At 40.8% G+C, this 17,785-nt stretch overlaps 1 protein-coding gene across 1 annotated transcript in view; it reads left to right on the forward strand.

Moving 5' to 3' along the window:
• Positions 1-17,785, forward strand: part of LOC119723732 (fibropellin-3-like) — a 63,564-nt gene that overhangs the window by 29,230 nt on the left and 16,549 nt on the right. Inside the window, exon 5 of the mRNA XM_038194549.1 lies at positions 12,992-13,134. Within this exon, the coding sequence (XP_038050477.1) occupies positions 12,992-13,134 (143 nt within the window). The remainder of the gene's footprint in view (positions 1-12,991; positions 13,135-17,785) is intronic.

The following is a 17,785-nucleotide window of genomic DNA, read 5'->3' on the forward strand; positions in this document are numbered from 1 at the left end:
ATTCCTAATAAATCTTCATCTTGGGATAAGATGCATAACACAAGATGATATCAATGATTGTTAACAACATCTCATGTGGCTGTGCAATGTGCAGTCATTGTCGATTCTGTTACGATGAGTGGCTTTACATCACGGTAATCATGCATAGGCCTACCGTCCTTTTTCTGTCCATATGAGTTTTTCAGCGTCCTTGTTAGTGAGTGATGGATTAGCTGTCAGTATCTCAAGAGTAGCTAATGATTATGTGCCGAGGATAAATAGTGGCTATGTTTAAGAAGATGCAGTCTGACAACCCTAATCAACACATACAGCGGTGTCCATATTTGTTTATGTTTTTGGGTCCCAGAAATGTCTGACTGTGAAGGAGTTGAACCTGTCCGATAGCAGAAAAAAAAAGAAAAAAAATAAGCATGATAAAACTAAAAAGTATTTATGTACCCTCCCAAATCTGTTTGAGTATACTGCTAGCTTGCTACTGCTAAAATTAGCAAGCCGCAAATATTATACATGATGTTACGTTGTGGCCGATAATTGTTCACACTTTTCTTGCAGCCCTAGGCAATTTTCTCTGCTCGGAATTTTTTTGTGCTTGGAAGAGATCTGTCACTTAGTGTGAATTATACAGTCATTCCATACAGTAGATGTACCTTACCACCCCCCCCGACACCCCCCCCCCCCCCGGACACCCCCTCCCCCCTCCCCGACCCCCCCCCCTGAATTATACAGTCATTCCATACAGTAGATGTACCTTACCTCCCTCCCCCGACACCCCCCCCCCCCCTAGAGCAGCCTTCAGGAGACGCAATCATTACATCTTTTCCTTCTTCCTTCGCTGACTTCAATTCTTTAAACATCGATGCACATCAAAATGTCATTGCCATCACAACAGCGGTAGGATGGAGCAACACTTTTATCCACCAGGGCATGTTTTGTTTAAACCGGGGGGGGGGGGGGGGGGGGGGGGGGTAATTTTGCATGGTGCAACGGCCTAGTCTATTTCTGACGTAGACCCTGCATGTAGCTTTTTTGCAGTTCGTTGTGCATATTGGGGCTTGACTACGCCCGATTGACGGATTTTGTGTGCAACAAAGAACTTCAGAGTACAAGTAATTATTTTATCTGAGAAACCGGATCTGTATTTTCTGATCACAGAAGTAAACAGTTTACTAACTTATAACTGTTAAATTCTTCTTTGCGAATATTTTACTTTATCCTCTTCCCTTTCGGTTATATTTTAACCCCACTTTTAAGTTTTGAAGTATTTTCTGATCACAGAAGTAAACAGTTTACTAACTTATAACTGTTAAATTCTTCTTTGCGAATATTTTACTTTATCCTCTTCCCTTTCGGTTATATTTTAACCACACTTTTAAGTTTTGAAGAAGAAAAAAATGTTCAACAAAATCCACAAGCAAGTTTTGGCATTCTGGTTGAACACAATTTTAAAACAAATTTTTAAGAAATGACTAGAAAAATATCTGAAACACACATACTGTTTCCCCCTCCTTTTTTTTGCTGGGGGGGGTTCTTGCTGGCCTTTTTTTGTGATTTTTAGATTAAAATGTGTGAACAGAAGTTAAGAGGATTTGAAATCTTGTCAGGATTGCAGCCTCAAGGTTTCGATGACAAAATGTTGGTGTGTGTTCAGCAGGTGTCCCTGTGTTACAGACTTGAGCTGTGTTGCCATGGTAACAGCAATTCGATACAACCTTGGGGATACAAATCCGGAAGCCCTGGACCCTGTAGTATATTTCAAGTTTTAGCCAGAGTGTTGTCCAAGGATCTGCTTTTACATCTTGTAGGCTATTTTAGACACCTCATTTTATTCGGAAAAATTTACGTAGAAACATCAAACTTTGATAATTAACTTACATGTAAATGCCCCGTTTTTCAATAAATGGCAAATTTATTACACAGTTAGCTCAAAACAGTGCTACATCTAAATAAAAAATAAATTCAGGAGCCAAGACATGCATGACTTCAGTATGTATTAAAGGTAGAGTATGAAATTTGTCATGTATGCGTGTTTTTTTTTTTCATTTGAAGCAACAAAAGTGCTCAAAAGCAAAAGAAGCGTGCTTAACAACTAACCTGATGAAGTTTTAGCTCTGTGAATGCTTTATATTCGGAGAAAATGTTGCTGAGTCTTGTATTGAATTGTGCCTGAAATCAGCGTCTGGGATACATTCTCATTAAGCTGATTGCAGCTGCGTGATGTCACGCACTGAACCTACGATTTATATTTAGCAACTGCGTGTGCGTGTGCGTCATGTCATCGCTTGCGCGCACCTATTCACAGATGCGCGGAATTACAAACCAACTACTAACGAACATTTCCAAAAAGGTGTCACTTGATACATCTTCAGAAATGGCCTTCTTTTATTGTTTTCTTCAAAATGACAGCATGCCCGAAAGAATAATTTCACAGGGACTTTATTGCCATTACTATCTCTAAACCAAGGCAGTAATTTTGTCAGTTACAACAAATGATGTACTCTACCTTTAAAACTGTTTTAAATTATTAAAAGCATGTGCTCCTGCAAAGGGTTATGTTTTTAAGATTTGGATTGGACGACGAGTGACTTCAAACTGTTATAAAATGCCGAATCTATTTTTGTAAAAAAAAGCAGTGTCTGAGGAAAGGTGATTCAACAAATGAATAATGAAATGCAGCCGTGACGCACTGAAGCTCACCAAAATGACAAATTTATAAACTTCATTGTGAAACTGCAAGAGACAATTTTTTTGCCTATTTTCTGAATCTCAGAATTTTTAGGGCTGATAACTCTCAGCCTAACTTGCCCACCACACAGCAGCAGTCGTGTTCAAGTGTCCGTCTGTATTTTTCTCTTATTTTGTTGAGTGGACACTTGTACACGGAGTCTCAACTTGTTTCCTTTCAGCTTTAGGCAGGTTTAAATGGTTGTAAGTGTATAGTCTTGAACCATCATGAACTCAAATCTGAAAAAAAGTTTGCACCTTCGTCCAGACTTCTTCATTCTTTCTGAAGTTTCCTCACAGTATAACAGTTTCAAAGTGGAAATGCATTTATATCAAAGTTACTGTATTTGCCATTAATGTAGGAAAGAATTGCTAACGGCACAGTTGTTACTCGGCAATTATGATTGAAAAATATGAAACTCGATATGGCTTTAATTCCTGCCCTCAGGGGCACGGATTTCACGTAGCTCGCTGTAGCCGGCACTTAGATTCTGTTCCGCTTGAAGTGTGCTTGAAGTAATTGTCGCAAATGGTGCCACAAATGGAGATGTACACGGGGACAGAAGGCAACTTCGTGATAAAAGGATCTCTCCCGTGTGCCGTTTGCTCCATTAAGTCATTCAAAACCTGGGAAAGACTTTGGGAAACGTATCTTATGTCCCACGGGGTGATTTCACGGGCAAAGGGAAAAGCTTCTACACGCCGCCACGACCGTTTTCCCCGGGTAAGATGCACAAGGATGTCATGACTCCAAATTCCCCGATCGCATATCGCATGTTACAGCTTTGCCGGTATGGCATATTTTGACAAGACACGAGGGGGGCTTACATTCTTTCAGAGGGACCCAAGCGCCCACTCATTGTGAGCGGAAAAATCTGTAGATGGTTTTTTAGCAAGGAATCCATTACATTTCTTCCCCTGATTGGAAACAAAGTCCTCAACAACGGCCCGACAATAATATCCGTCGGGTCAAGTTATTACGAAGAAAAGCTGGATGGAATTATTAAATACACATGCTGTATTTTGACTCAAAGTGTTCTATCGACTTATAGGTGTTTATTTGCTGATCAAAATGTCTTTATTTGCCCTTTTTTTCTCAACGAAAATAACAACTTCACAACATGTATATTTTTCTCTACAAGAAGCTCCCCGCAATGTGACTTCTTCATCTCATAACGTGCCGCGTGCAGATCATTTTCACTATTATTTTAACCCGCTGTCTAGTGTTACCACCCTTCCGGCGTCCTTTCCGTTTGCCTCGCCTCCACCGAAGTCTCTCGATCTGTTTTTCATGTCTTGTTTTTTTTTTTTTTTTTATTCACCGTGTCCGGTCCAGTTCTTACGGCTCACTCACCCCGTCTTGTTTTTTTTTTTTTTTTTATTCACCGTGTCCGGTCCAGTTCTTACGGCTCACTCACCCCGTTGGCAACTGGAATTGAGTTTCTCGCTGCTTTTAGCGACTTAGCTGCATTTAATTGGATGGGTGAGGAAAAACTAAAAGGCCCATGTCCAGCCAGTTTCAAATTAGAATTGCAACTGTGCCCAGAACTTAGAGTAGTTTGAGGATCAGTCATTCGTGTGTGTGCAGAGCCACTGTCAAACGTCCGGTATATCCTGACATTAAAATTTTATGCGATCCCCGCCCGCCAGTCAAACGGAGTCGACTTAAAAAACTGTCAAGTCATTTCAACCAGAAATGTGGACTAAGCTGTTGATTGGTCAATTTGGATGCCATGTTTTTGTAATACAACAGCTGGTTATGGAAGCCCCGATATAGAAGGCGCTCGCTGAATGGTCAGAATCTCGAGGTCAAGACGCAGTCTTGTTTTTGCATAGTTAATCGCCGCATCTGCTGGCATATCGTCCAAATAAAAAGAGACACAATAAAAATGTGGGGGGGGGGGGGAAATTCAGGAGTTTATTTCATGACAGAAATGTACTAAGCACAGCACAAAACGGTTACCAGCTAACTGTACAACTTATATTGCTTATGACTGGTTCCCTGTCATCCCGTATCTCTATTTTTGTCCCCCTGTTTTTCTTTTCTTTTTTCCCCCAGTTTTTGCCTCCTTTGATTTTCTTTCTTTTTCTTTTCTCCATCGGCTCTCAAAATCTTGAGGCCACTAACTGTCCTTACAGTCCATTTGGGAAAAATACTCCAAATGTTTACAGACATCATAACAAGTAACTTTCACTCTATTGGATTAACGTCGGAGTTTCTCCCCACAGATTGGCGATATTTCGTCAAAACGCCGCAGGCACTCCGTATAATGTGTGCGTTAATCAATACGGGCTTAAAACCTTCTTCCATAAGACATCCGCGGGGATTCGCAAACATTTTAGGTGCTACATATTAAAGTCAGTAGTGGTTTTTGGGAGGTTTTTTTTTTTTTTTTTTTTTCTAGCCGCGAGCTGGTGGTTTGTATGCACTGTTCCAACCGCGTAAAGAATTATTCCGATAATGAAATTATACCTTCCAGTCAGTGGGTTTAATAGACGCCGTTTGCCTCCGGGACCAGACTAATACAGCCAAAATGGTGGCAAAGCGCGACGCCCCGAGAGTGGGCCCTAAATTAGATTTTAAAGTGCCTGCGAGCGCAGTGGGGAGAAGGGCTCCCCCTACCTGCGAGTTTGCTCCTGGAGCTCCCAACAGCGGTTTTTATCTCTCATCAGCTACAATTTTTAAAAAAAAAACACGTCACGCCAGTGCCATGGTGTTTTCGTTTCAACTCCTGTCGGGCGATACGCAAAGAGGGAGTTAAAACTACCAACCTAACTCAATTTGCGGGCGTTTTATTGGATACAATTTGCTCGCGGTCGGAGCCTAAAAAAGTTTCCCCGGAGTCCTAGATGCCTAAATGTGTACGCAGGCGACACAAACAAGAATCAGACCTTGTGGTTAATAGTGTAGCCAAACCGCGATTATAAAACCCGGTCGAGTCCTGCGTTTTCTTTAAGTTCACGCTTCGATTATCGGGATTACCAGCAAATATTCCGTGTATCTACGCCACGCTGAACATCCATCTGATTGTATCTGATTATACCCATGAAACCCCCACTTAAATTATGTTCAATGAGATTAATTCAGGAGAGCATGTACTTACTATTAAATGATGTTAATGGACGCTGTACTTAATCAAGGTTAGTTGGATTAAGGGCTGCAAATGCATTTAACTTGCATGGGATTACGTGCTGACGAATGAAAAACAACAGGAATTCAAGGTAAAACGGTTTTGTGGCATTTACATTGTCAGAATTATTTCAGACAAGAAATTCAATTTCAAGAAACCAATTTTTGTCATCGTTGGAAAATAAAGTCAGGAATTGTTGGCAGAGAGATGTCTATATAAGCTTGTGTGGCAAAGAAAGTGAACATAAACAAAGTCACTGAATTTAAATGTATTTGTTTATAGTAAAAGAAGTTTTCAATTATGTCAACATTTTAAAATGATATTGAAAAGTTAGGTTTTGGCAAGATAAATTAACTCTAACAGCCATATCAAAATGATATCGAAAAAGAAGGTTTCGCAAGATAAATTAACCCTACAATCTACAAATTTTGTCTAACATTTACAGTTTTGTGGGATTGACTAAAATATTCTAAAATATAACCATGAATTGTAACATTGACTGTAAACTGTAACGCCAAACATTGAAAAATTAATACCAATCAAACATATTCGCACAGATATTTAGTCATCAACCATCGAATTTGCATATGAAAGAAAACTTTTGTAATGCAAATGAAGATTGTCAGTGAGCAGCTGCATCCAATTCCACAGAGATTTCTCTGAATTAATGAATTTTCCTTTTTTATTCACTTACTGTGTATATACGCCCACTATTGATCAGTGCACAGAATTACTCAAATCAACCACACCCAAGTTTAACCAGTATGCATTAAATTGTTGAATGTCATATGAATGATGCGTCACTTGCTAGTCATAATTTGCTTTTGTTTCTTCTTTTTTTAATGCGCCCTACCCAGATGTTTTATTAAATGGCGTTTTTACGCGGCCGAGCGCTTTCGGCATTGTCTGTCGGAGTAATAAAAAAAATTGGGATGGGGGGTGCAGTCGACTGGCAACATCTGTGCCAAGATGGTTGCCTAGTAACTGCTTAATGGAATCAACAGCTGTTACACGTGGTTGCCAGGGTTATTTGGATTATAAAAGTGTGGTCTTGATTCAAGGTGTTTTTTGCTGTTTTTGGTAATCGGCTTCTGATGGAACACTGCATTTTTAAAAGATCTTGAATGAAGATATTCTGAGACATTTCTGTGAGCATCTTATATTGCTAACTCCCAAGCAATTATACTTCCAAAATCCATCACCTTACAGGAACCCAAGGCAAAGTCTTTGTACTTTTCAACTTCTAAGGTCTTCAATCCCCAAAGGAAGTATTGTGACTGAACTACTTTCCTCAATCCTATAAAATCCTCCAAAAGCGGTGGATTTTGATGGGTCCATGAGGTTTAGTTTTAATTCATGCACAGGTAATCCTGAACAGAGCCATACCTGTACAGTGTAGATGTAATTGTGCCTTTAATTTTGTTTGTTTTGTTTTTAAGTGATTAGTGGTTAATGGATGATATGGACACAGGCTTAATGCATAAACAAATTTGCCTTGGGACACTCGCTAGACATTTAATGCTTCAAATTTAAAGCAGGATATATCAGGAGCTTGCAAGTAAGATCAAACCTAATTTTATGTCTCAATTTTTTTTTTTTCAATTCATAGTTGAGGTTGCTTCTCAGTTCGAGTCGCATTAAATTCAGTGCCCAATTAAAAACCCTCCTATGCAAACATACATTCTCTGCAAAGTTGTCATTGTAGTCAAAATCAATCAAAGTGACTGTTTCCAACAGTTAAGAGCTCCCAGCCTACATATAAAACAAGTTTGACTGGCTTTGACTGTTATGTAACTTGATACAGCTATGCTTTGACTGTAGGTGATTGTTAAGCCAGCTCTGCATACCACTTGCCTGTTTTTATCTGTTGCCTGAATTTGACTAGTCACAGTGCTTGCTTGAAAAATGGTCTGACTGTTGGTGACTAGCCTTTGTAGAAGGCATGGCAGGGGAAGAGGATTTATTTTTTGACTGTCTGTGACTGTTTAAACAGCAGGATCGTTAATTGAAATAGTCATATTTTTGAAATAGCAGAGCTTTTTTGTAATTCTGACTTACAAATTAAACTTAACATTTTGACACACTTGAAATTTCTGCAGCGTCAAAATATGCTTGGTGCTGGCTGTAGATGATAATAATAAACTCAGAAGAGCCTAGATATTAACATGTGTAAGAATTCAATTTGATCAGAATTATGATAACGTAAAGCAATTTCTTTCAGCCTCACCTCATTTGGAATGAAAAAAAAAGGCAAGAACTGGATGAAACGTACTCAGACTATCGCTGATTGATCTTTTGTGCAGGATCTCCATAATGTCATTGTAAATGGAGGAAGGAAAACGGGTCTTCATATCAGTGGATAATGGATGCTTTGTATGCCCAGCTGAGTACTAAAAGCACTGCTGAATGTTGATATTTGTCTGTTGCCGTGAAAACTGCTTCATTGTTGATTTCTGGTTATGTATTCCCCCATCATAATCGAAACCAGGCTAAATCCACCCACCGAGAAGCCATAAATGTGGAGGGGGAATTAACTGGGGGGGGGGGGGGGGGGGGAGTCATCAAATTTTGTAGTAAGCCAGACTTCTTTTCATTTTATTCCTTCTCTATTCATTTTCATTTTTTAGGCAGTCTGCAGCAGGTTTTTATTTCTAGAAGATAAAAAAAGACAACTCAGATACCCAAAGAAGTGAATAACAGTAATGCAAAACAGCTTAACAAGCAAACAAACAAATAAAAACTCAATAAACAATCAAACAACTAACTCCTGTAATGAAACACAACAAGCACCCTAAACTGCAAAAAGCTCGGTGACTCTGTTAAAAGAATGTCTAAGCCCCCAGCGATTGGTCCAAAGTTGTTTGTTCTGTAGTCCGACCGACCGACCGGACAGGTTAATCAAATCTGACAACAGTTACCACAGCTTCTGTCAATATCGGACGCGTGGGGCCCTACCGCCAGCAATCACGTTGGAAGCAGTCCAATGCACGAGGCGAGGATTTTCTTTCTTTCTAGTCAATTTCTTTTTGTTTTTGTTCTGACGTCGTCATTACCGCTAATTGAATAAAGACAAACGATTAAGCTACAGCTGATAACGTTTGCGAGACAGGTCCGTCTTGCCTTCCCCTCCGTTCTTGCCATCAGAGATGCTCCGAGGCTCGGCTCCTCGTAATCAAATTTGGAGCAAGCCTTGAGCTGGATCGTGAGCGATGGACTGGAAACGGAGCTTGCAGTATTATCGGCAGCTTCGTTTCAAAGTGGTTATTTTTACTGAGATTCCTTCCATGTTTCTTTAGAGGCGTTTTTTTGTCGTTTGGAAGCATTGCATTTTGAGTGTCTTAAAGGTAGAGTCCATCATTTGTAATTTGTGCATTTTGTTCGTTTGAAGCAACAAAAGAGTTCAAAATCTAATGAAGAATACTGAGCAACTTACCTGATGAAGTTTCAGCTAAGCTTCAGCTGTACATTCCGACAAAAACAGCATTCTAAGATCTCAATTTCAAATCAAAAGTTACTGAATCATGTTTTGAATTGCAACTATACGCGACGTCGCGCACTGATCCGACGAATTATAACAACCGCGCGCGCGTGTGCGTCTTTCGAATACTTGTGCACGCTTCGCTGAATAACAAAACGAACTACTAATTTAAATTTTCCTACGGTGCTTCTTAAGAATCACCATTGGAAATGCCTTCTTTTGTTGATTACTTCAAAATGACAGCTTCCCAGAAAGAATAATTTCACAGGGAGTTTAGTCTCCCTACTATCTTTCAACCAAGTTAGTTTTTCAACAATAATACGCCAGTTACTTTTCGGATGGCTGCAAATGATGGACTCTACCTTTAAAGGAAAGATACAACATTTGCAAACATCACAAAACGAAACGATCAAACTATCACGAAATACCTTATTGGATTGTAAGGGAATGACAGTCTAAAGCATCCTGTAAAATCGTGGCTCCTGGTGTGCTGTCATTTTCATTTTCAACATTTTTCCAACGCTAGTCGGCCGACCAGCGTTGGAGAATACTGCCTTTTTTTCAAAAACTGCTGCTAAGTTTTCATATTTAGTTATTCCGCGTTTTCTTTGCAATCGATTACACACCTGTGAATGGGTACATGAAGCCTGCCAGACTAATTCTCTGACCTTACAATTTCCCAAAGTGTATAAATTGCTCCGTTTCATCTTAAGTGGGGTCAGGACACCAGACTACAAGGACATGATTGGTTTTCTTGGTTTTTCCAGCATCTACAAGCCCAAAACGTGAAACAAGTCATTTTAACAATATTTGCTATAACATACTAATCCTCCAAATCCATTTATTTCTGAAAATTGCAGCAAAAGCAAATGTTGTACATTCCCTTTAAATCTGCTCCATGTTGTAACCTTTCAATGTTAGGTACTGGAGTGTATGTTCCTGTAGAGTTAGTCTTCTGCATGTACATGTAGGTGCTAAAGCTTTGGTTTGCGGTAGCACCATGTTGTTGTGTCTACTTTCGCTCAGTAGATTTAGTTTCGATAAGCCCTGTCCTGCTAGTTCAACAATAGAAAGTTCTCCTGCTTATTATCTACTTTCGCTAAGTACAATGGAAGGCGGTTGGACATCTTGCAATTATCTTCACTGAGGCTGAGCAAGATCAGTTGGGTCTCAACGTTTTGACTAGCCTGCTCTATAGTCATCGTCTGGATTGCATACAAATCTTATACAGAAGGATGGTGCTCTCGGTTGTTTTTTCCGAAAATATCTTTAATCATTATTATTTTTAATCATTTCTGGTAATGAAACAGGATTCCTCAAAAGCACCCTAGGCACTGTAGCTCGCAAGCCTGAGGAAACCCGTGGAGAGAAGACAATGAGAAGAAATTACAGTTTTAGAGGTGGGAGGAAAACCCCAGAAGAGTATTCTGGGGAAAACCCACGGAATCAGGTAGGGACTGAAAACCCAATCCACATATTGACCCATATATTCGAACCCGGGTCACTGCGGTGGAAGGCGAGGAAAGTACCGCTACGCCAACCTGACTCTCTTAAATCTCTTAAAGAGATTCCTTCAAATTTTGTAGATCCGCTCTTAAAAATAACAACATCTACATGCAATTTTAAAGAAATATATCTGTATTATGAATTTATGTTATTCATTATGAATATAGATTATTCCCAAGTAGAATTTTCTGTTCTCAGAGTGTGTGATCTCGCTGCATTGTTCTATAAATAACGCCGAGTTTGAATGAATCATCATTCCGATACCTGAAAACGAAGAGAGAGACAAAGGTGATGTTTATCAAAAGGCTGATGGTTTATGCAGTGCTTATCTCACGAGCCAAGTCAATAAATCCTGCTTCCTCAGCTAAAGGAAACGAACTATACAATATAGAAGAAACCTGCTCCGTCTTTGTCCATCCATGTATCTACTTTAGCTTTTATATCCTTTTTTCTTTTTGCATGTCTGTCTCTGCCAGGGCAGATGTTCTGATCGTACCACATCATTTCCTGAAGTACTTAAGGCGTTTCGTTGATTGATTGCCCACGTTGATTTCTAGCGCACAAGACGGAACTCCGAGGCAGAAAAAAAAAAGACGTCCGAGTGCCTTTTTCTTTTCCTCCGTCCCTTCTCTGATTCTGTCTCTCCTTTTTGCTAGGACCTCTTAAGCACCTGTGATTAAACGAAAGAGGTGGATGGGGAATACAGTTTTCCATGCCGTAGCGATTTGTTCCAATTAGATCCGATGTTGAATGTTGATCCCTAGTCCGTGCAATGGAACATTGCGATGATAGATGCCTGATTTTTGCCATCTAGTTTGCGGCAGTTTATTTTGGGTACTGTAATGATTTGTTCCAGTTCGTCAAGCATTGATTTTGTTTTCCCTCGGAATAATCTAGCTTTTTGAGATGAAAGATTGGGCTCCACTTTTTCGTTATTATGGAGAGAGAGGAAGATTTTTGTGTTCAGGTGCCGCACGAGTATGTTTCAATTTGGCCAGAGGGCGAGGATTAGTGGAACGATTGACGAGGCAGGGAATGATGGGAGATTGGGGAGATGGTAGCAACAAAAAGAAGAAAAACAATTGTAGATCGAGAGAGAGACAGGAAGGCAAGATTGTTTTCAATGGAGATATGATTATATGCAGATCTGTAACAGCGATTCCAAGAAATTGAAAAGGCTATAGGGATGTTCATTTCTTCTGATGTAACTGTTCAGAGAGGCGCATCTCAAATTGGCAACCATTTTTTTTGTATTGGCACCCGGCGTTATCTTTTGAGGGTGCTCTAATGCTCTTTGATTTTACTCACAAGAGCCAAGAGGCAGCATATCTGTGACACTGGCATTTCGGATATGATTTGCAAGTATTATCCCTCCTATGCAAACATACATTCTGTGCCAAGTTGTCCTTGAAGTCAAAATCAATCAAGTGACTGTTGTCAACCCGTAAGAATTCCCAGCCCACATAAAGCAGGATTGACTGTCTTGGACTGATTAAGTAACTTGATACATCTATGCTTTACTCCGGATGAGTGATCAAACAGCTGTGACCACAACTTGCCTGCTGACGCAGTATGACTGGACACAGTGCTTGCTTGACATGTGATCTGACTGCTGGTGACTAGCCTTTGTTAGCAGGGGAAGTTGAAGTGAATTTTGACTGTCCATGACTGCTTAAAAATAGCAGGAGGTTTAATGTCAAGCCCTCGCTTGTATTCTGTTAAATTCTTGTCAAAGTTTCTTTGTTTGCTTGTTTTTCAAGAGTGAAATTTACTTTTTTTTATCATACCGTAAAAAAGATGTTGCCAAATATTTAGGTGGAGGGAAGATGATCAACCTGTAAAGATGTCTTAGTTTTTTCTTAATGGAACAAAACGGCAGAAATGTCTTCGTTGGTGCTTCATAATTGTCCCATTTTCCCCTCGAATAGCCTATTAGTCCTGAATCCTCTAATTTTAATATAATTTTGCACACCCCCTAGGGAGTTAGGGTTAAAAGATCGTACAATCAAGTAAATACTGATTTAATAACATAACTTGATTGCCATTTGAGCTTTGCTTGGTTTTGAAATGACAAAAGGAAAATGTGACATCAGAAAATTTGCCGTTTATCGCTCAAAGCTTACTGACAGTTTGAACGTGATTTATTTGTCTGCAGTAACGTCTCCCAACCCACTGTTCCAATGTCGGCTGGGCCTGCGCGTCAACATCACGGTGAAGGACAACACGTGCCATTACCCAGAATCCCCTGCGGGCATGCTCTGTTTGGACCACGGCCACTGCGCGACCTCCGTCACCCAGGTATGTACGCAAAAAAAAATTCTGGGAAAAAAAAATTGACCAGCTTGTCTTGATAAATTCCTTCACTTTGCCGTGGAAGTGTCTGTCGCTGGTAATTCTTAATTGGTCTGTGTTGTTAATGTCGTAGCGACTCCCACTCCAAAATGTGTAATTCTGAACAGCGCGATACTGCTAGCAAGCCGGAAATGTTTAACGTCTCTGACAAACAAATTCCACTTTTGTGTTGAACAAGATCGAAATGATCTCGGAAGCTGCGGGCCAACGAATTTGTGTTCATGCATGAGTGACGTGATTGTGTCATGTAATTTCTGGAAGAAGTAGTGTTTTCAGTACAAACATCAGGTTTTTGATCCAAGTGACCCTTTTTTCAGGACTGTATTAAATTGGTAGGTGGTCAGTGGGGACCCATTTAGGTGACACAAAGGAAGGCCCGGCCCTGAGGGAGGAGTTGATATATTCCCTTTGTGAGGGCCTGAGGGACTAGTTGATTTATACCCATGGAAGGCTGTCACTGGAACATTTGTTACTAACTAACTAACTAACATGACGATTTGTTGAGCTGCTGTCCGCAGCGGCAAAAAAGAGGAGCTAAACAAAACGAGCAGACATCGCAATGAATCAAATGCCCCAGGACCCTAATGACGAGGTTGATTATATAACGCGTTGTGTCCGAGGCATTTGAAAGGTGTGCAGAAGGGAAATCCATTCCTAGCTTTCGCTTTAATTCCCTGCCATCAAATCAATGCGTCCGAAGGCGAAAGCAGCGTGGTCGGGCCATGCTGGCGGATATTACGTTTCCTGTCCCTTCGCATCGGTGTATTTCCATCATGCCTGCTCGGTTAGGCGTCCACAAATGTCCCAGTGTGGGGCCGATCGGGTATTTTTTTTTCTGCAAAGGAACAGGGGGAGGGTCATCTTGTGAAATTGCAGTTGAGCAGGGAGCGGTTACGGTAGGAGCAAGATTTCTTTGCAACTGCTTGGGTTGTTTGGCGAAGCCAACTCGTTTTTATTACTCTTTACCTTTTTTTCCACTTTTTTTTTTTGGCGGCGTTGGAAAGTGATTGTGTGTTTGGAGAGAAAACAGTGAAGTTATATTGCTAGCTTGTTGGAGGAAAAAAAAAACAGGATATGATGTTGTCTGAGATGATGTGCCTTATTGAATGCAAGAATTTTGGTTTAATCCTCTGCACATCCCAATGAACCTTAGGGAAAGGGGCGGAATTTTCAAACAAATGTCTACAAAAAGCCCCAGAGAAGTCTGATATCTCCTTGTTTGGTCCTGTTATTTATTGACAGTTAATTTCATTTATATAAGTTTCTTTAATTAAAAATTGGAGACATGAAAGTTTGCCCTAACATGAATATTAACCCTCACAAGACATTTTGTATGTAACCAAAGTGTTTTAGGTTTTGAGTAAGATTCAATGCAACTGTTGAGGGCAGGGTGACATTTCTTCGCAAGATTGCCCTCATCCAAGAAAACTGGGCTTTGTGCGAAGTGCACGCACAGAGAGGCCTGATCTAATCACTTTCCCGCGCCGCCGAGCGGTGACCACCTGGGAATGTCATGATGATGAGGTGGAATCAATGGTGGCCGCGGCACGTCAGAGGCTTGAAACTCTGAACGATCAGCCGGCTTGTCCTCAGTTTCCAAGGGATCTGTTATCACTTCATCCCTACGGCCCCAGCCCCCTATCCTTCAACACCCCTCTCCCCCCTCTCTTCCCCCCCCCCCCCACACACTAACTGAGAATTTCATGAAACATGCCCAAATCAATGGTGGTGGAGGCATGTCAGAGAGAGAGAGAGAGAGTGAAACGATCGGATAGCTGTCCTTAGTTTTCCCGGGCTCAGTGCATTTTTATAGCCGAGGGCATAGCCCCTCCCCCACAATTACTTCCCCCCCCCCTCCCCCGCACCATTGGGAATGTGCAGTCAAGCTGGGTTAGATTTTGTGCGATAGAAGGCATCATGGATCATGGGTTACAAGTCACGCATGTATTTAAATATTGATGGGCACTTGTACAAAATTGAAGAAAGAAAATTTAAAAAATTGAAAAAAAAACTATAGATTTTAGTGTTTGTACCTGAAGAAGTACAATATAGTAGAAAATGGAATTCTCGCTCCAGAAATTCTTCATGTACTCAGGAAAAACAATCTTCTGAAACTCATCATGCAGATATGCTACAAATATCTTTTCTACAGATCTCAAGTTCATTCTTTCAAAATGTGACAGACAAACTTTGCAGACAAACTTTTTTGAGTATTCAAAATGCAAGAGGAGGAGGATTTAGAGAAGTACATTTTCAGCAACAAGAGGCAAGAACAACAAAAGCAGGCAAATGATCAGTTGTCACTTGGGAAAATCAAAAGAATCATCGTCCTTCCTCGTTCTCCGACCCCCTCTGCCCAGGGAAATAAGTCACGACTGAGCTACAAAACATCTCTCCTTATGGCTCCTTTATTATTTTCAAATTACTCCCAGTCTCTTTGAATGAACAGTCCTTGGAATTGATTTCCATCATAATTGTCTTCGTTCTTTGTTTCTTTCGGAGTCCAATCTTTGAGAAATTGCAGACTCGAAGAACAAACACACAATGCCGTCTGAATGCAGATGACAACAGAGGAAATCAAGAGGTTTGGTCCACTCGTCCCTACATGCAATTTATTACTGGAATGGCCTTGCGCTGATTGTCGTAATGAGTAGTTGGGGTCCGTTATGCGCGGAAGCAATTTGTGGAATTACTCTGCGCGATTCAGGAGTACTTGTTTTATTATTGATTACACGGGCGAGGTCACAAGAGTGACGTCTCTGCGTGGTGTGTGCTATCAGCTTCAATATTCATACAGCAGGCGGATTTGGAATACAAAATATGTAGGCACCTTCAACCAACCCTACTAACCCCTCCCCCCCCCCCCCCCCCCCCCAAAAGTAAAATTAATTAATTAACTTTTTCAACATATTCAAAGACAAAAATAAAAAAACTCAATAATTTTCCAAGTTTTTTTAAACCAAGAAAACAACATATTTTGTTGCACCAAATAGCATGCTATTAGTTTCTGACCTGTTTCTGTCAGTTTTCACCTCACAAACTTCAAAACTGAAGGCACTGCATTAAACGCATCAACTGCAGTCCTAATTTAAATCTCCCTAATAGTGGGACATTTCTGCATCATATAGTCGGCAAAGCATCCCAGGGGAAACATCACACCAACTAGAGAGAAGACAATGATAAGAAATGACAGTTTTAGAGGTGGGAGGAAAAAACCAAGGAGATATTCTGGGGAAAACCCACAGAATCAGGTAGGGACTGAAAACCCAATCCACAGATTCGAACCCAGGTCACAGCAGTGGAAGGCGATGAAAGTACTGCTATGCCAACCTGACTCCCTTTAAATTACACAATTCCAGGGGTAAAGATTGCACAAGACATAATGGGAATCAACATGGCGCAGCAACATTGTACCCACGGGGAACGAGGCTGGCATCACTTGTGGTTGATAGCACCTCCCCCTTCCCCTCCCCCCTCTCCCCCCCCCCCCCTCCCCTTCCTCCTCTCCCCCCCCCCCCTCTCCCCTCCCCCCTCCCCCCTCCCCCTGCTTCTGATTGCAGTCATCCCGAACATCCATGTTGACTCTTCCATCGAGAGAATCACAGTAATTGCTCCTTCTGACCCATTTACCGGAGTGTCTATAGCTTGGAGGGGTTCCCGATATAAGCCTTATCATGGGCTGGGTCGGCTCGGCTGGCCAGTACTGACCTGACTGGCACCTATTCATCAAATGCACTCACCTTGTCAGAGCAGTCATCAGTCATGGAACAGCAACTTGCAGTCGAGAAAAAATCAGTTAATGCCAGAAAATGCGAGAGAAAAGATTTAGCCGCTTGCAAAATTAAGCAGTATAGCACTCAAATCAGTCCCTGCTGATATGTGTGAAATTCACTGCATTGATTTTCAATTTTATTATTCTCCTCGGGATATAACTGGCAGGGCTTTGACAAAAATATTGATTTTTTTATTTGCTGCACTTCCCCTCTGAAGTACAAATTTATGGCGAGGTGTAAATATAATTTGTTTTTAATAATTGGACAAAATCGTTAAAGAAATCGGGGGAAAAAAGAAGAAATTCGCTTCTTCATCTGATCTTAAGAAGTAATCACCGAAGCAATAAGTAAGAAGTAATCAATAGCAATAAATAAAATTCATGTCAAGAGCTATTTTGATATAGTCCACGATCAAGGATTTTGTTTCAAAAGCCTACTCCAGTCAAAAGCCACCATCATCATCAAGACTGAATTTCCTACTTTCAGTCACCCGAAGCATTTCTCCCTCCAACAAAAGCCCTCAATTCACTCAAGAATCGAAGCTGTTATCGATTGTTGGCCTGAGGGTTTGTCCTCAGAGCACTGACCTGTAGTGCTTTCGCTGCCCGGGCTCAAAATTGATTTGAATTTGGACACAAATTGTTCTCAGAGTGATTCTGGCCCAAAGGGTTTATGTTGAAAGGCAGTGATTTCAGGCCATGCAGGCAGATTTGGTATGGCCAGTCCGTTGATATGTGAACAGAATCTGTTAGTTGTTAACCAATGAGTTTCAGAACAGTTTGACATAAAAGAAACAAGGATGCAATGTATACACAGACAGACAT

The sequence above is a fragment of the Patiria miniata genome, unplaced genomic scaffold (assembly GCF_015706575.1).
Source record: "Patiria miniata isolate m_02_andy unplaced genomic scaffold, ASM1570657v1 HiC_scaffold_17, whole genome shotgun sequence".
Lineage (NCBI taxonomy): Eukaryota > Metazoa > Echinodermata > Asteroidea > Valvatida > Asterinidae > Patiria > Patiria miniata.